Here is a 27,461-nt window from a genome sequence, read left to right as displayed (position 1 = left end):
ATAACCTTAGAAAATGAGTATTTAGCCATATTCTTTGCCATCGTATATAAATTCAGTCTTCTATTAGCAAGGGAAAAGGGGGAAATGGACATTGAGTAGACAATTAGCAGTGTCTGCCACACTTTCAGAGCCCTTCCACACCCAACTCCTTCTTTTTTTTTTTTTTTTTTTTTTTTTATAAATCTATAGTTTTATTAAGACAAAAACTGACAGTGTTGGTATGAAGTTTAACATTTAAACAAAAGTTTTCACAGAAACCTAACACATGCCTAAAAAGATTTTACAACGGAGTTCTAGATGCAGGTCTAAATGATGTCAAGAACTGATGGATCTCGTGATTCAAGACAGCATTTTGGGTTTTAGTTAATTCTTAGGATTAAAAAAGTTTGTTTTGTTTTAAAGTGAACCACTGCCCCAGTATGAAAATTTAATCTCCTGAGACCAGGGCTTCAGAAATCGTTCAACTCTTGAAGTGACTCAGTGAACTTGTGCTGTCAGTGACTGAACCCTGCCACCAATGGTTTCAAAGTTCAAAAAACAGAGGCTCCAAGAGTTTCCCACCCTAAGAGCACCGGCCCTTGCCTTTCCCTACTCTCCCATCTCCTACACCACCCTCGGCCCTTCCCCCAATACTTCAGCCAGTGGCTTGGATGGAGAAGCTGATATTTATAACTTCAAAATTGGAAAAGAAAGGGTCTTCTTGTCGAGTTCAAGAATTAGCACCTCTAAGACAGAACGATCTGCCTGTGTGTACACTCCAATAAGACTTTTCCTCAACCAGTTTCCATCCCCCACATGGCAGCTTTGGTAACTTCTTAATTGGGAAGTTAGGAAGTTACCAAAGCTTAATGCTTTTTGGGAACAGCATTAAGCTCAGGCAGGGAACACCCTGGCTTCTAAGTTTCAGGCATTCACAGCTTTTAAACAGTCTCTCACAGTCCTCACTTAGGTCGCCAATGACATCTTTTGAAAAGAAGAAATATTCTGGACACGGAACCAAATCATCATTAGTTCTTTCCTTTCTTTCACCATTTTCTCCCAACAGGCCCCAAATTTTAACAAAAATGATCCTAACTCATCTCCCTTCTTTCCCACCCCATCCCTCCCACCCCAAATAACACCAGAAATAGCCAAAAACTACATACATGCTACGCTGTAAAACTGCAGAGTGAACACTATTGGGAAGGAGGCTGGGGGCGGTGGAGATGCTCTCTGAAGATCCACAGTATCTTCTGCTTCCCCACAGCCCATTCTGCAAGGTCTGTCCTTCATAGAAGGCCCTTTGCTTTTCTCAGCAAAGTTCAGAATGGGTTGCCTTGAAACACTGACCCTCCTTCCCCTCCACTGGGATGGGTGTGCAAACTATACAGCATGGAGCGGCTTTAAAGCACTTGGGCTGCTGTAGGGCACAGAAACTATACTGGCTCTTCAAAGGACATCTTCTCAAGCCCCCTCTACGGTGTCAAGACAAGTAGAACTCCTTCTTTCCCCACCTGAAACCCACAGTCAGATGTGACAGGGGCTGGTACTCAGGAGAGTTAATTCTTGTCATCTTTTTTGTCATCATCCTCCGAGGGGTAGGAATGCCACGTCAGCCTTTCCTCATAGAAGGATATGACAACCTGTGGGCACTTGACATTGGCTTCCTTGGCAGGGACCAGGTCAGCCTCATCAGAGTTCTTCCATTTCATCAGGAACATGAGTTCTCCACTGGAGTCTGTAGCTCCAATAATCCGCTCTGGTTCCAAACCCCGGGCAAAGCCTCGTGGCTTTTCTGACTCTTCTTTCTTCTTCTTTGGTTTGCTCTCCTCCCCCTTATCTTCCGAATCAGAATCGGCTTTGCGCTTGCCTCCCTCTGATTTATCTGTCTCGTGTGCTGTTTTCTGTGACTGCAGGAACTCAGCGATGAGGTCGGGGCAATCCAGGTTTTCTTCTGGCTCCCACGTGTTGTCCTCATCTGAGAACCCCTTCCACTTCAGGAGGTACTCCACTTTGCCCTTCACCACTCGACGGTCAAGAACTTTCTCCACCACATATTCTTCTTCTTCTTCTTCTAGCACCTCCTCCACTTTCTTCTTGTTTTGTTTTTTCCCCATAGTGCCCGCCAGCTTTCTGGTATAAAGGGTGACGCTGAGGATCAGAATTTGTCCTCATTCAAACAACTTCTCCAATTAACCGTGGAAAGGCTACTCAATTTTTCAGCAGACATCGCCATTGAGAAATACTTATTAACTCTCAGAGCAGCGCCCACGAGCCCAAGAGGAATCGGTGCCGCGCTACTGACGCGTCTTGTCGGGCCGGCCAGGGGAGTGGCGACCAGAAAAGCAACAAGCCGGTTGACCGCGGTTGAGCCCCTCACTGAAGCGGCGTACCGCAGGCCCCGGCCAGCGGCCCTCCCCTCAGCCGAACCCCCAACTCCTTCTGAATACTCAAATTACTTATGACCTTGTATTAATTTATTGATGTCACTTGTTTTCCCTTCAGATTGAAGGCAGAACACATATTTTACCCATTTCCCCCTATCTTTTGCACAGTGGGCCCTCAATAAGTTTTGTGGAATAAATTGAAAATATTATCAATGTTTTTTGGAGTACATGTAAAATGAGGCTTTTTAAGTAGCTACCAAAAAAACATGAATTCATTTCACATTTGTGCATTAGCTACTATTCCATTTTAAACACACTAACTAAAGTAGGCTTAAGTGAAGTTTCAGAAAGAGATATAAGAACAAATATAAACAACAAATATAAAACATTCTTATAATTGTAACAGCGATACAGACAAAACTGAAATTCACCTCTAAAAAATGAAGTTAATTTCCTGTTTCTTTATCCTCTAATGCATTCTGTAACATAAAGATAGATAAATTATTCTAGAAATACTATTCCTTTCAGGTTCAGAAATCTTCAGTGGATCTCAATGCACAGAAAAATCTTTCCACACTCCTTGCTCCAGTGTTCAAAATGCTCTAACCTGGCCTCAACCTACCCTCACAGCTCTGTCACTCGTAACTCTTGTATCAGAATATTTTGCTCCAGCCGAATTTTTCTACTCACGCCCCTCAGTGGCTCTTGGGCATTCTACTTCCCTTGACCTTGAATACCTTCAAATCCTCTCTTGGCTTGTCTGAATCTGACTTAGCCTATGAAGGTTGGCTCAAGTATCAAGTTGACATTTAGATAGTGTGTGTTACTAGCATTTTTTAGGCTGGAAATACAGTTTGCCTATGGAATATCTTCTATGTTGGGTTTTGTTACTCCAGCTTTCCAAGAGGCGCCTGCATAAACTGCCATCCTTTCCTTTCATGCAACATCCTACTCAGCAGAGCACTGCGACAGCAGTGATTTCTTCCATAATGGGAATCTGATTGCTAGAATTCTGATAGTGATTATGCTGACCATTCAATTAGAAATTATATAATTATATATTAGCTAACATTTCCTAAATAGGAACTGTATTAAGAATTATCGTTTGATCCTTATAATCTTATATGGTACTATTTTTACTCCCATTTTGCTGATGAGGAAACAGAGGAAATAAATAGCTTCTAATCCAAGGGTCAATAAATGTTTTCTGTAAAGGGCTCAATAGTAAGTATTTTTTGCTTTTATAGCCATACAGTCTCTTTTGCAACTACTCGACTCTGCCGTTGGCATATGAAGGCAGTCGTTGACATTAAGTAAACAAATGGATGTGGTTGTGTTCCAATAAGTCTTTCTTTACAAAAACAGGTAACGGGCTAGATTTGGTCCACGGACTTTTGTTTGCTGATCTCTCTGCTCTAGTTCAAATAACCCATTTTATAAGCCACTCACTCCAGACTGCACCAGAGGCAGACCTAGAATCCAGGTCTTCTGACTTGTTGTGGTCTTCCATACTAACTGAGCTGGGATAATTATTCTATAATAAATTGAGCTTGTGAAACCATAAGGCAGATCTGAAACTACCAACAAATTAGATAATTTTGACCTAGATTATTAGATTCAAGTAACTTGAGGTGGATTTTATTCTGTCTTCTGGATCTTCCAAAGGTAAATGGACTTTTAAATTTAGTTTCCTTGTTTATCATGCAGAGGAAAGCATTTCCCACACCAGACAAACACAGGCCACAATTCCACATATAGTTAAGACTCCGTGCTTGTTAAAAAGCAGGATTTGGTGGTTTGGGAACTATGGAAACATTGTCAGGACAGTAGTCCCTTGACAAGATTCCTTGGAGTGGCTCTGAATACACATGGCTTCCTGCCAACTTTTTAATTTGGTCTCCTATTTTACCAGGGGACATTCTGACATGGTTAGAAGGGGTAGGAACACCCTTTGTGGCTATAAGACAAAACCCATGATTGCTTGACCTCCTTAGCCCCATGCTGGCTCTAAAAAATTTTGTTGTGCATTGTTGATTCAAATCTTTGACAGGAAATAAAATTTCTGTGGGGAAAGCTGTTATTCTGTGACCTTTGTTCCTTCTATTAATAGCCTTGGAATGTCATGGAAAATATATTTAACATTCTCTTGCACATGTACTTCTTGAGCACTGTTTGCAGCAGTTTTTCAATCTTTGTCTTAGGACTCCTTGATGATACAAATAGTTTTCAAGAATTTCTTGGAGCCGGAAGTATGGTAACACTGTATTTCAAGATCCCTGTTGGGACCACAGGCTAATCAGAAAATGAGAGGAGAAGTAAACTGTATCTAATATACTTTACTCTCCTAAGTAAAGACAAGATGCTGTTACCTTAACTGTTCACAGCAGACTAACCATTGGAAGGCTGGCCAGCCTCTTCAGGAGCACTCAACACAACCAGAGGCTGGAAGATGAGCTGACTCTAGAAGGTCAAGAAATACAGTTATCCTTCATGCCTCTGCTCTAATTATGGCTCCACAGCATTCTTGTCCTTGACTTATGCCATGACCAGGGGTTATATTTTGATTCTGAGTGTCCATGTCTTATTAGGTTATGCACATCATATTTAAAAACTTAGATCAACCTTGGAAGAAGTTCAGAATTCTCATCAGCCTATATAATTTTTGCTTGCCCAATCTATCATTAAGGAGACTAAAGGAAAAAAAAAACATTCTTTGAATAGACAGAAGTATTTGCTGTGGATGACCAAGCAAAAGACACCTGCAGTAGTGTCTTACTAGTTGGCACCTCCTAGCACTTAAGATATATGCAGTCTTGTGCCCTGAAACCAGCTTCTGAAGAATGGAAAATATTTAAAATATATTATCAAAGCAGTGGAAAAACAGCCAGTTTTCCCCGATTTCGGAATCTATAAGTATTGTATCAAAGTAAATAAGAAAACTGTAAGTGATCTTCTGCTAGGGATAACATTTATGGAGCCTGGGGCCCAGAAGTATAAATACATCTTATCAATGCTGTGAAGTAAATACTATTATTACATCCGTTAAACAGAAGAGGAAACTGAGGCTACAGAGAGGTTAAGCAATTTACCCAAGGTCACACAGTAGTAAATGATGGAGATGGGATCTAAATTGAGGAAGTCTGACTCCATCCAGAACCTGAATGCACCTTTACTCTAATGTGTATAATCACCTGGTAAAATCTATATCCTTCAGTAGAGAATTGCTGAATGAGAGACAAAGAGATTTGATGAATGAGAGATAGTATATTTTAGTCCCATTGTTCCCCAGATCACTGCTTACGTATTACAGAGCACATCCCACCTTGTGCTACTGTCCACAATATGTGTCCTGGGCAGTCACAAAGAGAACACTAACCACAGAAACTCGTGTTCAGACCTTAACATTACTATCGCCCAACAGTTACCAAAGTCTGTACCTTGCATTTATAATGTTATTGAAGTGCAGGGGGAAGCAATAAGTTCTTAATGGTTCAAGGTACATATTTTGGGGGTAGAAAAAACTTGATTTTTTTTTTTTTTTTTTTTTTTTTTTTGCGGTACGTGGGCCTCTCACTGTTGTGGTCTCTCCCGTTGCGGAGCACAGGCTCCAGACGCGCAGGCTCAGCGGCCATGGCTCACAAGCCCAGCCGCTCCGTGGCATGTGGGATCTTCCCGGACCGGGGCATGAACCCGTGTCCCCTGCATCGGCAGGTGGACTCTCAACCACTGCGCCACCAGGGAAGCCCAAAAACTTGATTTTTATAGTCATTCTCTCCCTTCATTATTTTAGGAACCTACTAGAACTCTGTAGTAATCATTAAGGCCATGCACAAATATTCTGGCTCTTTTCTTTTAGGAATGCACTTCTCCAGCCTCTGGAAGTTACCTGCTTTGGTCAGTGAAAGGTGCACAGAAGTGGTCTCTGTTGCTTCCAGGAGGAAGCTTTAAGACCCAGTGCATGCTTTGCCATCTTTATCCTTTAGACTTAGTAACTGGCAATATTCCAAATAGTGGCTGCCCAAGGTGAGGACAACAGTGAAAGTGTGGAGCAAAGCTCCCTGCCCACCCCTGATGGATACATTTTATATGGAAGAAATAAAGCATTATCAGCAAGAAATTATCCATCAAGACTTGAAGTCATTGTTGCAGCAAAACCTATCCTATCCTGACCGGTCTGTTCTTGCAGAAAATACTGATGCCGAATCTAAAGCAGCAACATAGTGAATATGGCAGAAGAAGGGCACTGGCTTCTGGCTGTAGTGAAGGCCATCAGTGCTGCCAGCTAACAGGAAATATCCAGGCATTTCCAAAAGGACTAAAGACAGCAGTACAGAAAGAAAAAGTTCTCATGATCCAGGACTGAACGTGGTCAAGATTTCTCTGGAAGTAGAAATGTGAAATTTCCAGTTTCTACAATTGACTCAAACTGTCAGAAGCCCCAAAGAGGCCCCATATCTTTCCCATATGCCCTTGGACTTGAGCAAGCACACCGTGAAAGCAGTGTGGAATTTTTAACTAAAACTGGCCAGGCTGAAGCAACCACTCGGAAGCATACTATTTTAACTTTCCTGACAGACGGTAGACTAACCAAGGGCTTTTCTCTCTTTTTCTCCTTTTCAGTAATCATCGAAAAGAGCGATGCTGTGAGTTAGGAGTTTAAACAGAAAGAAATTGAAATCCATGACAGTGATGACTTAATAATATTGCAAATTATAGTTTTTAGTTCAGGTAATTTAGCATACCAAATCACAGTTTAATTTCCTTCTGCAGAGCCCAGGCATGCGAGATAGTGTATGGGAGAAGGGGCAAGGCGGGGTGGAGGGAGAGGGCGAAGATGAGAGTGAGAAAAAAATGTTTAAGACCCCTCAAATGCAGGTGCCCTTGAAAGACTAATAAAAGTGCCCTGGAGAATGTAAACGACACTTCGTTAATATGTGGGAGGCCCATAGCCCTGATCTTTGGGAGGCCACGGGTCCTCGCTTCCTTTTGTTCAGGTGCCAGCTTCTCCTGCCTGGTGGAATGCAAGGATCAAGTGCCCAGAAGGAATGCATAAAGTGTGCAGAGCCCTGACAGCTGTGAAAGGAAAGAATGACTTTGAGAGTGTCAGCAAAGCCAGCTGCTGTTGAATGGCGTGTGTCCTTGATCGCGCTCCACACAAAGCCTCCTGAAGGAATGAAGGGTGGCGGCTGAATCACTCAATGATTTGTCTTTTGTTCTAGGATCAACCTTCTGAAATAAACCACTATTCAATCTGTACTCACCACTCAACTTGCAAAATATTCAAAATAGCTGCCTCAGGTATGTAGATTAATTCACCTGGCTGAAGCTGTGTTTGTGTGTTTGGCCAGAGAATCGGGGATGAATTCTGATTGAATTTCATCCAAAATGATCACCTGTGTTCCAGCCATGACAAGGTAGTGAGGACAAGTCCTTGGGGCTAGCTTGAGAAATATTAGTTGTTCAAGCCTGTCAGTATCACCCAGCCAGGCTGCAGCTTATCAGCTTGACCGAACGTTCACTGGAGGATCTTGGAATAGTTATATCCCTTTGCATGTATCTGAGTTTAGAGTTCAGGGGTCAAATAACTAGGCTGAGTTTGCAGGTGTGTGAAACTAAAGTTCTCAAACTCTAGGATGCCTAAGTATCACCTAATAAAAAATATTCCTACATCCTACCTTATCCTTACTGAATTAGAATCTCTTGAAGTGGGGCTAAGGAATCTGTTTTAACATGGTTCCTAGATTACTTCAATAAAAACTAGAGTCTTTTTAAAAATTTTCTCAAATTTACTTGAGTAGAAAAAAGAAAATATAACCCTTTGACCCAGAGTCAAACATAAAAAGCACAAACACAAACATATCTAAGTAAACAAAACTCAATCCAAAGAACTGATATAAGTGAAAAATCATATCCTCTATCATCCAAACCAAGACACTTCTGAAGGTGAAATTGGGTACTATTAATAATTACAGTAGGGGGCTTCCCTGGTGGCACACTCGTTAAGAATCCACCTGCTAATGCAGGGGACAAGGGTTCAAGCCCTGGTCTGGGAAGATCCCACATGCCGCGGAGCAACTAATCCTGTGTGCCACAACTACTGAGCCTGCACTCTAGAGCCCGCGAGCCACAACTACTGAAGCCTGCATGCCACAACTACTGAAGCCCACACACCTAGAGCCCCTGCTCCGCAACAAGAGAAGCCACCGCAGTGAGAAGCCCGTGTACCACAACAAAGAGTAGCCCCGGCTCGCTGCAACTAGAGAAAGCCCACGCGCAGCAACAAAGACCCAATGCAGCCAAAAATAAATAAATAAATAAATAAATAAATAAAATCACAAAACCAAGTATATTTAAAAAAATAATAATAATAATTACAGTAGGATAACAGACATAAACTGGGACTGTGCTAGGCAAACGAGGGCCCTTGCTTACCTGAGTTCTAAGACTAACCTGGGCAGGAGAGTTGATTAAGATTTAGGCAACTAACCCAACAGAAGCCTGCATCCAAGTCTCGAAGTTTAGCAATCACTGCAAATATTTTAAGAGGGTCCTAAAGCCAGAGGATCTGGTTCAGAGGCTCACACTGGCTTGGGCAGAGCAGGATGAATTCTTAGGTCCCAATTACCCTGCCTAGGAAGAGACCAGTAGAAACCATGACATGCCAGTGGAAGAATGCGCACAGTAGTGACATTTACCCACAGCAACTTCAGCAGTCTCATGACGTGTAAAGGATTGGTCCTCAAAGGCAGAGAAGAGGGGAAACAAACCAGGCATTATTCTATACTCATCTTACAGTTTTTAGGAAGCATCTTTTCCCTAAGTTTTTAGTTCTATTCTCATACAGTCTGCACAAACCACCTAACAATTATTGTCACATGGATTTCCTACTGCTTTCTTCCTGGGTGAACAATTGCAATATTATTGTAAGACAAAGGAAGAATGGGTTGTGCATTTTCATTATTCAATGTATACAAAGAAATCAGTGTATAAAGGTTGTTTTAGAAGTACAAAATAGCTAAATGAGAAAGCATGTTTTTCTAGGAAATTTCATTTATTTCTTTGGTTTTAATAATGATTGTGGCATATAGTTGCTTTTGCAAATAATTACAATGGATTTGCAAATAAATACAATGAAAGTAAAAATTGCCTATTTACTTTCAGATATTACTTCCATTTAAAAAATAAACTAAAAATATTGTATTCATTCAATACAGAACTCTACCCTTAGCTCTACTCTTAGCCCTAATGTTGGAACCCCCTTCTTAAAATGTGAAGACCAAAGAAAATATATATGCAGAAGAATCTGAATCTTCACAAAGTAACTTTTCTTTTAGAAAGTATACGTAGGGTAGACCATGGCTCTTCCGTGTACAGTTGCCTGTGCCTGGAATGGAAGGGAAGCAAAATTGACCTGCTGACCCCAAGAGAAGAGCAGTATCTGAGGAAACATTGAAATAATTACTAAATATGTGTATTAAAGAGGCATGGTGATAGTGACAGGAGAAGGGAAAGGGAAGGAAAGGAAGAGAGAACTCGTTCTTAGATGATTATAAAATATATCTTATTTACCTGAGAGAGTTAAAACGTATTGGCTATGCTTTTCAAAAACTGGTCTTAATTACCCTTGAGATCAGAATTCCATATGAGGTAAATATGTTTTTAGATAGTTTTCTAAAATATGTATAATTTACTCAAGGAAAAAAGGACTGTGTCCTCTGGAGCCAATCTAGCCTCACAGGTAAATACAAATTTAAGTAGATTTCTAAGAAGTATATTATGTACAGTGGCTGATAGAGTGCAATGTCTATGAAGAAGCTGGGATGGTGCATCAGTTAAGTACATAATAAAAATGTATTGGAAATATACATCATTTTCTCAGTGGACTATAATTGGCTATGCATAGTAAAAAGTCTTATTTTAAAAAATGTATTCTGCATCCACAGACTTTTAAATCTCAATAACTGCGTTATTTTTAAAACTCAGAATGCTAAGCAATATTAGTGAGAGTGACAGAAGAACTGCACGGTAGATGTCATTCTATAATTTACAACTCTCTTTGACATCTTTTTCTTCTTCTTCTTTTAAAGCAGACTACATCTAAAGCCATAGGTGAAGAGTTAAAGAAGATGGAGAACAAAATTCAACTTTCCTTACTAAACTGACTGATGCTTTCAGGAGTGTCAAAGTATATTTAACTTTAAAATATATCCTCTTTTATTTTCCAGAAAGAGTTTTTTTGTTTTTGTTTTTTTAAATTATAAACAAAAGAGAGAGGGAGAGGAAGGGAGAGGGAGACAGGGAGAGAATTTTCAGCATCTAGAGTAAAATAATTATCTTGTTCTGTCATTTATACCTTTGTTTAGCAGGGAAGCCTTCTCTATCCTGCTAATTAAGAGACTTCCTCCTCCTAACACCTCACCATTCTCCCAGCCCATCCACTCAATTTTAGCTTCACTTGTCTCCTTCCCCTGCAACCTATATGGACCTTAGTGTACCTGCCCTTATGTCCTTTCTGTATTATCCTGTTTCTGTACAAATTGTTCTGGGCTGTTGAGCTGTGCACTGTTCTGCTTTGGCTACTATAGACTCCTGTGCTGTCATATAGCCCCAGGTGAGCCTTTGCAGTTAACTTGACGATCTGTTCATTCATCTTGTGTTGACTGGCTATCACATTCCTCCCAAGTATTCTTTCAATCCTCTTCCTTTTTTCAGAGCCTTCCATCCCAACTTTCAACTATTTCTCCCACTTTCCTCAGAGAACTGAGGTTACATGTGCTTTCTCAACACTCACTCTTTCACCAGAAGCTCCCCATGGAACTTCATCCCTTCTCCTGTGCTTTTCCTTCCATCCACGTCTATCTCTTCTGAGACCTTGATCCTCCTTCTCTTCTAGCTCTGGAATTCCACCTTCCCCACTGGTTCCTTCTGAAACAGTGTGAGCTCTCCATTACTGAGGCAAACCTCAAGTTCTTGCCAACTTCGTTAAGTTCTTGTCCTTCCTTCTCTTACCCTTTCAGAGTCAAACTATTCTGAAGGGCAGTCCATACAAGCTGCCTCCAACATGCCCTTGGCTTTCTGCTCCCACCACTCTAGGGAAACTATGAGCACTGAGGTCATGACTAACATAATCACCAATGTTTATGACTTCTTCCTCAGTTCTCATCTTCCACGAGAATTTGCCGTATTTAATTCGAGTCACATATTTCTCAAAACTCTTAGTTTCCATGACAGGGACCCTCTGACTCCCCTCCTACCACTCTGACGATTCCTTGTCAGCCATATGCTCTGTTCCTCCTCTTCCCTGGCCCCGTAAATACAAGCATTCTCCACAGAACTGTCCTTGGCCCTCTTCTCTTTACTCTCAGCAGCCTCTGGTTCAGTAATTACTTTGATCTCTAATGAGGACTGCTCACATTTAGGTCTCTGGCCATGACCTCTTCTTAGATTTACAGTTTTCTATTTCTAGTGCAGGCATACCTTATTTTACTGTGCTTTGCAGATAATGTATTTTTTACAAATTGAAGGTTTGTGGCAACCCTGCATCAAGCAAGTCTATCGGCACCATATTTCCAACAGCATTTGCTCACTTTGTGTCTCTGTGTCACTTTTTGGTAATTCTCCTAATATTTCAAACTTTTTATTATTATTATATTTGTTATGGTGATCTGTGATCAGTGATCTCTGATGTTACTACTATGACTTTCTGAAGGCTCAGATAATGGTTAGCATTTTTTTAACAATAAAGTATTTTTCAATTAAGGTATGTACATTGTTTTTTAAGACCTAAAAATGCTATTGGGCACTCAATACATTGCATACAGTGTAAACATAACTTTTATATTTACTTGGAAACCAAAAAAATTATGTGATTCACTGTATTGTGATATTTGCTTTATTGCAGTGGTCTGGAACAGAACCCACAATATCTCTGAGGTATGCCTGTGTCTGCTAGAATACTCAGTTTGATGGCCTGGTGACATTTCAAACACAACATATGAGAAACAGAAGTAGTTTTCCTCCCCTCTAAAATCCCTTCTAAAATCTATTCTTAACTCAGATCCTTTGTTCCATTTAATAACTTGATAATCTTCCCAGGCACCCATGAGCAGTAAAGCTGCTCCTGCTGCAAACAATAATGATAACATTACTACTAATATTACACCTAGGAAATCCTTACTGTATCACAGACATTGTTCTAAGCTTTCCACATATTTACTCATTTAATCCTCATGACAACCCTATACTGTTAACCCCATTTTACAGATGAGGAAATTGAGGGATGGTCACACAACAGCCTGGTTCCAGAGCCAATACTCTTAACCACTATGCTATTCTGCCTCAAGAAATCTTCAGTGATTGTTGGCAGCATTCTTAAGATGTGTTATAGCTGACAGTGGCTGGAAATTGGCTCATTCGAGGTATGAAGGAGTTGAAATTGGGTGGTGGTCATGGGAATGGAAAGGAGAATGACTGATGGGAACACATGGGGATATTTAATGACAGGAACCACACTCAACTCTGAGTCACCTATAGCACCATGGGTAGTGTCTGGGTCTCAGAAACCTGTGAATGAGGATAGGAGTGAATTATACACATAGGGAGCAGAAAATTCCTTTTTCTACCATACTGGCAAAGGTAGAAGCAATTCTGATTCCTTATGGGAAGTATAGATGTCAGAGAGAAGATCAGAAAGATACTGGCAAAATGAAGATGATTTGACAGTTACTTTCCTTTTACTAAATAATATACAGCATACAACATGGCTACTTTGAGTGGTTATGGGACTCTGATGTCTGATTTGCTGTTTTCTATTCATACATAATCTTTCTATTCATTGAGTATTTAACCAAATGCTTACCATTAGTATACCAGTGTGCATAATATGTATTATACTACTTACTTCTGGTCACTAGAACTTATAATATTTTTGTGGAGGTACAACACATTAAAATTGAATAAGTTCATGAGTTAATAAATACTATGTAAATATCATAAAGCAATGTGGCATAGTGGTTTAAATCATGGGCTTTAAAGTCTAGATAGAATTGGGTCCTAATTTCAGTCTTTCTTTGTGACTTTGGATAAGTCACTTAGCCAAACAGAGTTCATTTTCCTCATCTGTAAAATGTAGATGATAGAACTTACTAAATAGAGTTTCCATGAGGAAGAAATGAGAGGATGTATGTGAAGATAATGCTCAGCATGGTGCCTGGCACATAATTGCACACACACATACACACACACACACAAAGGAAGGGGAAAAAAGATGAGTGTCAACTGAGGAAAACAAATATATTATTATATGTTCTGAAGTGGAGCTCAATATTGGCTAAAGAGTTAACTGGCTGGGGTGGGAGAAGCAGATTCCAACTGAGTCTTAAAGGATGGACAGGTCTTGAATAAGCAGAAAGGGCATTTCATGTAGATAGCAAGGCAGAGCATATCAAGAGAATCTAAGAGGAAGGTACACAATAAAGAGTAGTACAAACACAAAATCTACAGAACTTATATTACGGATTAGACAGAGAGAGAACCACCAAAGATGATTTGAGTTTTTGAGCCTTCACCACTAAAATAACTGTGCTACTGGTAGAAATCCATCGGCTATGAAAGGAAGCCATTTTTAGAGGAAGAACACAAGTTCAGGTTGAAATACACTGAGTTTGGGGTTATGATGGGACAACTTTCAATGTCCAGAGGATAGAAAGAGATAACAGACTTGGGACAAAAGTCATAGCCAGAGATTTTTCAGCTCCTTGAGAAGAAGAATTAGTTAGGTCTCATTTCTCATTGTATCCCTCAGAGCGCCTACCATGGTGCTTTGAATATTCCAAGTACATTAACACTTGTTGCATGGATGAATGAATAAATGAATAAATGAATGAAAGTAAACATTTTGTTGTTATCTTCCTTGGGGATAGTTAAAATTGTGGGCACAGATCAGTTCTCTAAGGAAGAACAAAATTAGGACTATCCCAATATTGGAGACAAAAGACAAAAATTGAAGCATTAGTGTAAAAAAACATGAATGCACAGGGAGATAGGGATAGAAGGGGATATTAAATGGTGGTCAAGGGGGCACTGGGATAAATGCACTAAAAAAGTGGAAGATGAAGAGAGGTTATTGATGTCTTCAGGGAGCAAGTTTAGTCAAATGTTACAGGTGGAAGCCACAAAGGAAAGAATTAAGGTTGAACAAAAGCAGGGAGTAAATGATGGTGATGGTGAATGAAGGGGAAGAAACCTCACTGCCCCTCACTGCACTTTTTTCTTAAAATGCGTCAGTATGTGTTGCACAGAATAAACATTTGTCATAGGTGTACCAATAATTAAGTGCACTCATAATGAATATGTGAAAGAATGAATGAATTGAATATGAAATCACTCATATTGAATATCATTGAATATCATTCATATTGAATATGAAAAAATACTATCTCGATTTCTTTTTCTTAATCAGAAACATTTCACCTTCATTTCTGTGCTGTGGGTATGTAAATAGATACAAATGTACTCGTAGGTGACAAAGTTGGTCAAAACCTGTAAGATAAACACTTATCTCTTTCTAATATTTTACTCTTTTTACCTGCTATTATGGGAAAAGACCCACCCAGAAAGTTGTACCACTTTGCATTAGACTGTGGGAGGGGAATATTTATGAATAAATATAAGGAATTTTAATTTTCATATCAGTTGTTTTAGTATAAGCTATAGCCTTTCCAAGTGGCTCCCATCTGGATAGTTTCTTTTATTAAAACTAATTGTTTTGCATGTTTGGAAAATGCACAATTTTATCATCATGGAGAAAAGTCTGCATCATGTCTTTATACCATAAAAAGCAAACATGACTTACAGAAACAGAAAAACACCTGAAATCAATAAGCATCTATTTACTTCTCCCCATCTAAATGATCAATAAAATATTTTAGCTATGGGTTTGCCTCTTTTTTTTTTTTTTTTTTTTTTGCGGTACACAGGCCTCTCACTGTTGTGGCCTTTCCCGTTGCGGAGCACAGGCTCCGGACGCGCAGGCTCAGCGGCCATGGCTCACGGGCCCAGCCGCTCCGCGGCATGTGGGATCTTCCCAGACCAGGGCACGAACCCGTGTCCCCTGCATCGGAAGGAGGACTCTCAACCACTGCGCCACTAGGGAAGCCCGTGTTTGCCTTTTTTAATGCTACGGAATTCATGCTGAGTGGAGAAAACTCATGCTTGATACATTCAACTTCTAGTACAGTTTCAAGGTGAATTACTAAATCCTCAAAACCTGATCTTCTAATGAAGGCACTGATACAAGCAGAGTTGGTGAAGAAAACCACGAAGATACAAAAATGCATAAATATATGACCAGCTGGGGACAAATTTTGATGGAATTATCACCAGATCTCTACAGACAAGGCATATCTATCAAATGTGCTTAACATAAGCTTTGATTCCATTAATTTCCCGAGAAAAGACATCAGGTAGAGTTCTGGACACCAGGTGTGTAAACACTAAGAGATTCTGATATTACAGTATCTTTCACATAGAAACCTGAACACAACCCAACCAGAAGAAGAAGAGAGTTTCTGCTGGGAATGCTACCTACCCTTTTACTACTAGTATCATTATTTAAACGTTTAATGCAGGAGAAACTGAAGGCCAAAAAAGAACACGCCTGCACTTAATTTCAAGTGACAGCTAATACAGTGCATTAAAGGTGTAATACTATACACATGGTAGTTATATATAAATAGTAACATTAAAAGGGGTTACAACATCCCTAAGACATCCTAAGTCTAAAACACTTAAAAGGCACATTTGCAGTACAACTTATCCTAAATTATTTTAATTGGTTTCAAGAAGACTTCAGATTAGTAATGGGCTTTGACTTTTCCTGATTATAAAAGAGAAACACAGATGAATGCTTTTTAGACAGCCTAATATCATTCCCAGGTAGACTACCACATAACCTGTGTTACTTAAATGCCATTAACTATCAACGAATGTTATTTTCACATAAGTGTTTTATGTAAATTTTGTTTGCCTAAAGTTGTTAGTTCTCTTAATAAATATAGCTAATGCAAAATGTCTCTCTCTCTCTTTTTTTTTTTTTTCTTCTTTGGTTCTTTCCCTGCATTCATTATCCAGGAACTTTTTCAAAGAGAAAGAGGGGAGAAAAAGGCAGAGTGACAGAGCTTGAATACTTAGCAACCATTTTACCATTGAGGGTCTTTTTTTTTTTTTTTATAGAATGAAAAATAATCCAGTTACATTCTTTAGCTCGATTACTTACAAATAACTTATCTGAAAAAAAAATCAAGTAAATCTGTCAGTTGTGGAAGTTTATTTTTCCATGTGTTATCTAGAGATAAGCCAGCCTGTACTATTAGATTTCCACTGACATAATTGTGCATGAATTCTGATCTGATTTGGTATTACATGGTGCAAAAGGTGACACATTTTCTCTAATATACCCCATTAGAAAGGAAAGAAATTGCCAAAGTATGAAATCCGAGGACCTTGATTCAGAAACTATGTGACTTCGAGGTCAACTCAATGCAAAAGAACTTGTTCAAGTACCCCAGGCACTGAAGGTTGAGACAAGCAAATCTAATACCTAGGGTAGTTACTCTGTTGGATAATCAATAAAATCTTACATTATCAGACTGCAGCAGCTGTATATTCGTTTATCATATTGCCGTGTGTGTCTCTAAAATATTCAGGTGTGGAATCACAAAGAATACAGATGCTGTCCCCATTTCAAAATCATTGCTGATCAGAAGACTCGGCTAAGAAACCAGAACCAAGAAACAGAATTCATGTGCATAACGTGCTGAATGTTGATTTTAACATCCACGTAATGTCACCTCACTACAGCAGAGAAACATTAGCTTCAAAGATCCTGGAAAAGAGGCTTGACAGAGTTACTCAGAGTTCTTACAGCACAATTTTTAGAGATATAAGTGATCTTTGAAATCCTATGAGAAATGTCCTTGAACAAATTAATAAAATACCAGATGTGAACTGTTGGCAATTCCAAGTACATTTTCTAAAAAGTAGAAACTCTTATGCTTTGAGACGGAAATGTTGTACCACCTCTTTTCCTCACTTGGCTTTTTATTTCTGGCAGCCAGGCAGAGTAAATAAGTACTTCCAGAACACAGGACTAGCATTTCATCCTCCATAGGTGGAGGACAATGAATGTCCATTACAACTTAAATAGGAATTTAAAAAGGATTCTTTACAACTCCTTCCTATCCCCACCCCCAAATTAGTTTCAAGGGAGAGCTTAGGTAGAAGGTGAAATTTGGGGACTACATCTTTATCTATGGGCAAAGCAAAAGAGGAGAGATTTAGGGAGCCCCTTGAGTTTTCAGTGGAGAAGTTGAGAATGACAATTTAGTCAATCCTTTGTTGCTTCTCCTTTCATAAAGCAAAAACAAAAGTGAAATAAAAAGAAATAGCATGATAAAACTTGGATATACCTGGCAATTCGAAAGTGCTATGTTTGTTTCATTTTTGAGATAACCTAATCCAGCACTATATGCAGATAAACCTTAGACAAAGAGAGAGTCTCCTGGTAATCGGCTCCATATTCCTGAAGGCTACAGGACATCTATTAGAAGTTTTTGCTCCTTGGAAGTTGTGGCTGATTTTATTTTTGAAAGATGGCCACACAACATCTCTTATCCTTTAGGTTCTTATGTAATATGACCTTGACACTCCTGATGAAGAGGGAGAATCGAATTCACCCTCTCCTTGAATCTGGGCTGCTTTTAGGGACTTGCTTGACTAATAGAATATGACAGAAGTGACATTCTGGAACCTTCCAAGGCTAGGTCATAAGCAGCCTTGCAGCTTCCACCTGGACCTCTTGAAACACTTGATTTTGAATTCTCCCTCTCAGGACCCAGCTGCCATGTTAGGAGACACCAGCAACAACCTCTAGTCATCTGACTGAGCCACCTTGAATGTCCAGCCGTTAGATGACCACAGCCCCAGACATCTGGCTGGAACCACACGAGAGATTTAGGCAAGAACTGCCCAGGTGAGCCCAGTCAACGCACTGCATAGCGGAGAAATGGAAAATTATTGCTTTAGGTCACTAAGTTTTGTTTTCTGGGGGTTGGGTAAGGCTGTTATACAAAAAATGGTAGGCTTTGGAGGCAACAGACTAGAGTTTGAAGTTTGGTTGTTTTACTTCTTTTGTGACTTTTAGTGAGTTACTTTATGCCTCAGAGGTTTCTGTCTTCATCAGAAAAATAGTGACAATAGTAGCTGGTTCTCAACTGACCCATATTCCTCCAGCATCATAGTTTCCTAGTGACTCTTAGATAAAGGCCAGAATAAGCACGGTTACTATATATGTTCTGCTCTGAACCAACTTTTGAGGCATCAAAAGTATTTGGCCTCCTTTTACATTCATACTTCTTGCTTCCCCATTGGATCTGTGTTTACTTATTGGAAGCACACTGAATGGGTGAATGGGAAAAAGGCACTATTAATAGACCTGTTGCCATCATTTTTCCAAACATTCTCTCAAGACCTAGAACACAGGGAAAAGAGGACTGGGGTAGGCATATAGGACACTTTCTCTGTCTATACTGGACAGAACAGGCTCTGGCTCTGCAGAATTGCATTCCAAGTGGCCTAGTTGTCATCTCTAGGTGGGTCAACAGGCTTTGCTGGGAAGGAAAATTCATGAGAGGATTTCTTTTCCCATCTCAGTTTCTTCATCGTCAGACAAGTTACTTAATTCCTAGTCTTAGCTTCTCCTCTATTAGATAAGTTAACTGGTTTCTAGGCTCAACTACTTCTCTAATTTAGTCATATTATCTGGTTTCTAATCTTAGCTGCTTCCTCACTAGCCAAGTTAATCTTCCTGATACTGAAGCATGGGAAGGATACTTGATAAGCCAATACACAGAGTCATCGAGAACATTAAATAAGGTAAGGAAGGGAAAGCACTTTGAAACACTGAAGTGCTACATACACATAAGGATGCCTCAGCTAGGCATCTCCCAGTCATCCAAAACCCTCAATTTCCCCTTACTCTATCCAACATAAAAATTTTCAATAATCTTCTTACAGTCACTATTAAAAATATCTCTCAAATTTGTTTATTTCTATTGTCATTATTACCATTTAGGTGTAAGATGGCATTATTGATGGCCGGAGCAACTGTAGAACCTTCTAGCCTATTTCCCCACTTCAAGTCTCATCTCTTTTCATGCCATCCTCTGCCTCATTGCCAAAGTTTCCTTTATAAAGTACAAGTTTCATCATGACAAATCTCTACTTTAGAACTGCCTTTTATTCTTCACTGGTTGGAGAATAGAATTCAAATTCCTTAGATGATGCTAAAGCCTTCACAACCCTAAATTTCCCTGTCCAGTGTCATTTTCCTCCACTTCTGCTCCTACTACCCCACATACTCCTTGACTTTACACACCACACTTCCTCATACACCCTCATTCATCCTTCAAGACCCAAACCAAATGCCATTTTCTCCGTGCAACATTTGCAGACAGTCCTATGAAGATGGTCACCCTCCTGTTTTTCTCACCCAGATTCTGTGCACAACTTTATTATAGCATTTTTCTCACTGTATTACAAGTATTAGTTTACATCACCAAGGGTCCCACCAGACAGTGACTCCTGAAAGGCCCATATTGTGTCATATTTCTCTTTGATTGGGCTTCAAGGGGTGGGAATATGTTTGTGAATTTAGGAAGAAAATAACATTTTAAAACTTCCTATCTGAGACTTTGATTGCTTTTAAAAAAAAAGTTTGTCAAATTATATCAGGACATTGATTCAAGCCGAGGATATGGCATAGAATGCTGTATCTATCAGCCTAGCCTAAATTATGTTGCAGTGAAAAAAGACCTCAAAATCATAGAGGCCTGTAAAAACAAAGGCTTATTTTTTGCTCACATTACCTGTCCATATGGGTTGGCTCCATGTCCTCTTTATTCCAGAACTCAGGCTGACTGAAGACCTCCTACATGGACAGTTCCAGCTGTGTTTCAGGGGGCAAAAAAGAGAAATGGCAGAGCCAAGGATGGCTCTTGAGCCTTCATGTTGGGAAGTGGCATGGGTCAGCCAAAGTGAGTTACGTGGCCAAGTCTGAGATCAGTAGGCAGGAAAGTACATTTTGAACAGAAGGCAATCTGCCATAGATGCTATAGAAGGTAAAGAGACAGGTGCCATTGTCACTACCATGTTAAGACCTCTAGATTAGTTTCCTGTTGATAGGAATCTAAGAAAACACACCCTGCTAACATGATTATAGCCATATATCTTTGTTTACTTTGAGTCTAGCTAAAGTTGGAAAATTTCAAAGAAAAAAAAAGTACCATGAAGTTTTTATATCTATTAATTCTACACTAATTATGGAGTGTGATGAAACACAAAAAGTGCAGTATTTCTTGTGTGACAAGATTCTGGCCCATGGAAGCATGGAACCAATATAATTGAAGGAGTACCTTAGGCTGTGTACTCTAAAAATCTATTAGACATTGTGGATCTTTTTCTTTATACAAAAATATCTTGATTTTTACAGACTGGAACTTTACCTGGCTTTGGATTTTCCCCAAGAAAAAAGACTTGTATTAAAACATTTTTTGAGTTCAACATATCACCAAGAGAAATAACCCAGAGGCCACTGAAATATTTTGGTGAAGCCACACATTTCTTGAAGTTGTGTTCTCATCAAATGATGTCATCACTACAGAGTTTCTGACCTTTCTTTAATATTTCATTTTCTGCATGTAACTTAGAGAAAATAGATACCTCCATTTGCATAGCCAACTCCTGTTGGCAAGTTATCACAATCAAGGAAGAATTCCTACTTCGTGAACTCCTTTTAGAACCTGCAGAGTCAACGTCTTTAACATGGTGAAGAATTTCTTTGCCAAACAAACTTTCAGGCAGAATAGAAATCTTGGCACTCTGCACTCAGATGGAGCATCTGTGATGCTTGGCAACACATCTGGTTCTGCTGCTTTGGTGAAAAACATGCTCCTCATCTCAACATGCAGTTGTGTCAGCCAGTGTCAACGACTCTGCCAGCGATCATGAAAAACTTGTCTCTCTTTCTATGAACGTTGTCAACCTCCTGAGAGCCAGGGCTGACACACTTCTATTTCAAGAAGTTTTGTCAAGAAATGGGAGTGGAAGAGTCAGTTCATTTCTGCAATACAGAAGTTAACTAGCTTTCCAGAGGACCTGTCTTCAAATGTTTGGTTGACCTTCAAATGAAAGTTCCTCTTTTTTGAGGCAAAGGAAATCCAACTATTAGAATAACCCAAAAGGAAATAGTCCAATCATAGTTAGCTTTACTTGATGGATATTCTTGCCAAATTACCTAGGTAATCAATCTTTTCATTTAAATTCTTTTAGCTCAACAGCCACTCTGGAGGGGCACATGGAGGGGCAGACAGCTACCTAAACATTCCAAGGCTGGAGAAGGGCTTCTGCAAACTGGAACAAGGAGCGACAAAGCTTCCCAATTTGTTTACAGGTAGAAACCCATAGACAGCTGGAATCCTTAGATAACCCTTTGAAAGCTAATCCTGCCTCTGATGACCTTAACATGCAACCATGAATACTTGATCCTTTAAAAACAAAAAATGACAAAGCATTAATGATGCAGACTTCTCAAAGCATGATCTCAACAAGGATTTTGGAGAACTCTAGGAATCTCACTATGCCTAACCTTTATCTAATAAAGCCACAGCAGCTCCCATTTTGTTTGTTACTGTTTTCTTTTGCCAAATCAGTCTTTTAAGCACTTATTGCTGTGAAACTGAAAAGTCATAGTCAAACAGATGTCAAAAATAATAAGCCTATTGCTGTGTCAAAAAAACCACTCCGTAATTTTAATATCAAAGCCAAACATCAGCCTTCTTGTAGAAGCTTACTTTTGAGCTGAATTCAACTTTATTTTTACTTGAAAAATTTGCATTTATCTCAGGTGTTTGAGGAAAATAGGCATTAATGTCAAGAAAAATGTGGTGAGAACAACAGAGATAAGACTTCAGGAAGATACGTTATAGTCTCTGTAAAAATAATTCAATTTCCATTGCAAAGAAATGGCACAAAAGAGTTATTTGTATATGTGTTTATATGTTTTCTTCTGGGGAGAATGTCTACAGCTGCCTTTAGATTCTGGAAGGGTCTGTGACCTAAATGAGTAGTACCGTCTGCCCTGGTTCTTGTAGAGTGAAACATTTTAAGGAATGGAATGAATGTTGTGAGGAAGTGAACTTCTGTTGAAAAATGAAGTTAACCATGCCTTGGTGCTCCACTCACCAATGAATAATAGAGGTTCCTCAAAAGGAAAGTAACCAACTGCACTAGAGATGGGCTCTAACCCACTCTCCTTTTGGACAAACTTTTCTGAAATAAAAACTAAGGCAATTTGGATAAAAATATTTGTTTTGTTAGATTCTGTTTTCAGTTTCCATATTAAATGAAGAACTGTAGAGCCATATTTTTACAGAAGAGTAGGACTAAGATAATACGGAAAAAACAGGAACTCAGATCTAGTGCTTTAAAATGCAGCATTTTTTTTGAGAAGTATAGAAAATGCAGCTGGAAGGTACCTGTATTAGTTCCTATTGCTGCTGTAACAAATGATCATAAACCTAGGCTTACACAACACAAACTTATTATCTTACAATTCGGCAGTTCAGAAGTTGAAAATGGATCTCACTGGCCTAAAGTCAAGATGTGGACAAGACTGCATTTCTTTCTGGAGACTCTAGGGGCCTTTCCAGTTTCTAGAGGCTGCCCACATTCCTTGGCTTATGGCCCCTTTCCTCTTCCTTCAAAGCCAGTACAGCCGCTCACCTCCCTGCTCCGCCCCCAGTCAGTGTGTGTTTTATTAATGCCAATGCTCTGGCCCTGACTGTGTGTTCCCATGGTGGGTCCTCTATGGCTGCTCCTTCAGCTGCTGTTTCTTGATCTTCAGGTTCTCCTTGTACTTGTACTTGTTGAGCCTGCGGTGCAGGGCACATGCTTTTTTGGGCAGCAGATCCTGGGGCTTATGAACTTTCTGAGGTTCTCCTTCTGAATCTGGTTAATGATGGTAAGAACAAGGGTGACAGGCTGGCAGACAGCTCAGGTCTCCGGGAGCTTGGACCATGTGCCGCCTGTCACTTTGGCAATGTGCACCTGGGAGAGCTCCACCTTCAGGTGGTCCAGATCTTTCAGCAGCTCTTCTTTCTTGCTGGGAAGGTTCTGAGCATTGGTTTTGGCCATTGCTGCACACTCTGAGAGTCTCTTCCACTTCTAAGGACACTTGTAATATTGGGCCCACTCAGATAATCCAGGATAATCTCCCTATTGTAAAGTGAGCTGTTTAGCAACCTTCATCTCATCTGCTACCTAATGCCTCTTTGCCATGTAGTATAACATATTCTCAGGTTCTAGGGATTAGGACAGGGACCTCTCTGAGGGGCTATTATTCTGCCTACCACATAGCCCTTTAGCTGGTATGATGGGAAAGAGCTGAAAGCATAAGAGAACAGTGAGAAGAAGTGGAAACCTAGATGTAAACAGCCCCTAGATGGGTTGGATAGTATGTTCTCTGATTGTGCTACTAAAGATCATCCCTGAGATAATTTGCATCTACTTTTTTTTTTTTTTTTTTTTTTTAGTGGAAAACCTTAAGGAAGGGCAAAGATGCCATACTTGGAAACCTGAGTTTTAGCCCTGGCTCTGCCACTTGTTGTCTATATCACCTGTGGCAATTCACTTAAGTTGTATGAACTATGGTTTCCTCATTTTAAAATGAGGTCTAGAAAGGGCAGGGAGAGGATGGACTGGGATCTGCTGAGTGTCAGGGGCTCAAAGAAAGTAATCATGTAATTGCAGAAGTTCCACTGGCCCATCAGGGGGTCCTGGGATGAGAAACACCTGGTGCCCCTGGTGCCAGAGTCCCCTAATCCTAGACTCCTGCTAAGGACTCTGGTCCATGCCACCTATCAAGCAAACCTCAGTCACTGTGGACACATCCCCTGATGCCCCAGTCAGGGTCACAGTGTTACGGAGTCTGGCTCCAGGGGCCAGCCATGTGTGCTGGATGGGTTCTGGCCCAAGGGCTGTGCACAGGCAGCTCCTGAGGAGGCCAAATGGGGGAGTGAACTGCGTGTGTGCAGGCAGAAGGCCTCCTGCCTTCCAGGAGATGGAAGGCCATGGGACAGCAAGGCAGCCTTCTTTTGCCCATCCTGGGTGTCCACCAGTTTTAATTTTGCTATGATTCTAGATGTAGTAGAGACTGTTTCTACTGACTTGAGGTCGGTAGGCTATCTGCTCAGTGGGTCCAGGCATCAACAGGTTCCCAATAGGAGGAATGGACCCTTTCCCACTTTTTGCCAATTTTATTCTTATTTGCTCTTCTCCCCAGAAGGAAGCAACAAGGGTAAAGAGTCCATCGGGCTTTCTGCATGCCCAACCACTCTCACTGCAGAGGTAAATTAGATAATAAGCAAGTGGAACATATTGTACTATGACTATAAAATATATCTCAGTTTATACCTCTGGTATGAGATGTTTCCTATAATGTTTGAAAGGACATGTCTAGGCAGGCAGGCTTTTCTAATTTCTTTACCGTAGGACAGTTATATCAGGGTCTAGCAAAACAAAAAATGGAAAGACTGTTCCATTTTTGTTCTAGAGCATGGGTGGGACTAGATGGTTGTATCAGGCAGAATTCTAAGAGGGCTGCCAAGATTCCTACCTCTTGGTGTATATGTCCTGAATAATCCCCTGCCTTTGTGTGTGAGGGGGATTTTGGAATATGATGGGATAGTTATCCTATGATTAGGTTATGTTACACGGCACAGTTCACTTTAAAAAGGGAGATTATCTTTGGTGGGCCTAACCTAATCAGGTGAGCCCTTAAAACAACTGGGGTCTTCCTGAAGAAACAGATTTGAAGTATGAAAGAGATCTGAGACAGGGGTGATTCTCCACTGATGGATATAAAGATGGATGGGGCTATGGAAAGTGGAGACGAAGAGCAGAAAGCCAACAAGAAAGCAAGGGCTTCAGTCCTCCAACTACAAGGAACTTCATTCTATTAACAAACTAAATGAGCTTGAAAGTGGATTTTTCTGCAGAGCCTCTAGACAGGAACTCAGCTTGACTGATACCTGAGTATGAGACTGAGCAGAGAACCCAGTTGAGCCACACCTGGACTTCTGATCTACTGAACTGAGAGCTAATAAATGCATATGGTTTTAAACCAGAAATAAACTCACACACTACAGTCAATTATTCTACGACAAGGGAGACAAGAATATACAATGAAGAAAAGACAGTCTCTTCAATGAGTGGTACAGGAAAAACTGGACAGCTACATGTAAAAGCATGAAATGAGAATATTCCCAAACACCATATGCAAAAATAAACTCGAAATGGATCAAAGACCTAAATGTAAGGTCAGACACTATAAAACTCTTAGAGGAAAATATAGGCAGAACACTCTTTGACATAAATCGCTATAATATCTTTTTTGATCCACCTCCTAGAATAATGAAAATGAAAACAAAAATAAACAAATGGGACCTAATTAAACTTAAAAGCTTCTGCAGAGCAAAGGAAACCATCAACAAACTGAAAAGACAACCCACAAAATGGGAGAAAATATTTGCAAATGAAGCAACTGACAAGGGATTAATTTCCAAAACATACAAGCAGCTCATGCAGCTCTATGTCAAAAAACCAAACAATCCAATCAAAAAATGGGCAGAAGATCTAAATAGACATTTTTCCAAAGAAGACATACAGATGGCCAAAAAACACATGAAAAGATGCTCAACATCACTAATTATTAGAGAAACACAAATCAAAACTACAATGAAGTATCACCTCATACCAGTCAGAATGACCATCATCAAAAAGTCTACAAATAACAAATGCTGGAGCGGGTGTGGAGAAAAGGGAACCCTCCTACACTGTTGGTGGGAATGTAAACTGGTGCAACCACTATGGAGAACAGTATGGAGGTTCCTTAAAATACTTAAAATAGAACTACGACATGATCCAGCAATCCAACTCCTGGGCATATATCCAGACAAAACCATAATCCGAAAGGATACACGCATGCCAATGCTCACTGCAGCGCTATTTACAATAGCCAAGACATGGAAGCAACCTAAATGTCCATCAACAGAGGAATGGATAAAGAAGATGTGGTACCTATATACGATGGAACATTATTACTCAGCCATAAAAAAGAATGAAATAATGTTATTTGCAGCAACATGGATGGAACTAGACATTACCACACTAAGTGAAGAAAGTCAGACAGAGAAAGACAAATATCATATGATATCACTCATATGTGGAATCTAATTAAAAAAGATAAAAATGAACATATTTACACAACAGAAATAGATTTACAGATACCAAAAACAAACTTACAGTTACCAAAGGGGAAACGAGGCGGGGAGGGATATATCAGGAGCTTGGGATGAACATATACATACTACTATATATAAGGTAGATTTAACCAACAAGGACCTACTGTATAGCACAGGGAGGTCTACTCAATATTCTGTGATAACCTATATGAGAAAAGAATCTAAAAAAGAATGACCATATGTATATGTATAACTGAATCACTTTGCTGTCCACCTGAAACTAACACAACATTGTAAATCAACTATACTCCAATAAAATTAAAATATGACAAAAAGAAACAGAAATCCTATTTTAATATTTTATAATGAACTATTGCTAGTCCTAGCAAATAAATATTTTAAAATAAAAAAAGCCTCTAAGTTTGTGATAATTTGTTATGCAGCAATAACACCAATAATACTACAAATAAATACTAACCACAAAATTTTAAAATAAATAATAAAAAATAAATAATAATAAAATAAAAAATAAAATATTAATAAGCTAATACAATGGTATTCCACTTAAAGATAAGTTAGGTTTTTTTTTGTCTCCTCTTTTCCTGCCTTTCTCCAAAGCTTTAATCCATTTCCCCACCATGTAGTTATGTCATTGACTATAACTAGAACATACCGTTTTGTCAGATTAAAAGCTCGTCTCATACCACTTACTTATTAGAGTTATCTCTTTCTTCCCCCC

General features: G+C 39.7%; 2 protein-coding genes across 18 annotated transcripts in view; both read right to left on the bottom strand.

Moving 5' to 3' along the window:
- The window catches only part of MCTP1 (multiple C2 and transmembrane domain containing 1), a gene marked incomplete at its 3' end in the record, with an annotated part of 541,466 nt that overhangs the window by 47,356 nt on the left and 466,649 nt on the right, over nt 1-27,461 (bottom strand). The window lies entirely within an intron of this gene.
- LOC309804762 (chromobox protein homolog 1) lies at nt 161-2,151 on the bottom strand. Its single transcript, XM_082622323.1, has one exon. The coding sequence runs from the start codon at nt 2,094-2,096 to the stop codon at nt 1,539-1,541; it is 558 nt and encodes a 185-aa protein (XP_082478449.1). The 5' UTR covers nt 2,097-2,151; the 3' UTR covers nt 161-1,538.

Source organism: Mesoplodon mirus, assembly GCF_964341445.2.
Source record: "Mesoplodon mirus genome assembly, chromosome: 5".
NCBI lineage: Eukaryota > Metazoa > Chordata > Mammalia > Artiodactyla > Ziphiidae > Mesoplodon > Mesoplodon mirus.
The sequence above is the reverse complement of the archived record's forward strand: the minus strand, read 5'-3'. Positions and strand labels throughout refer to the sequence as shown.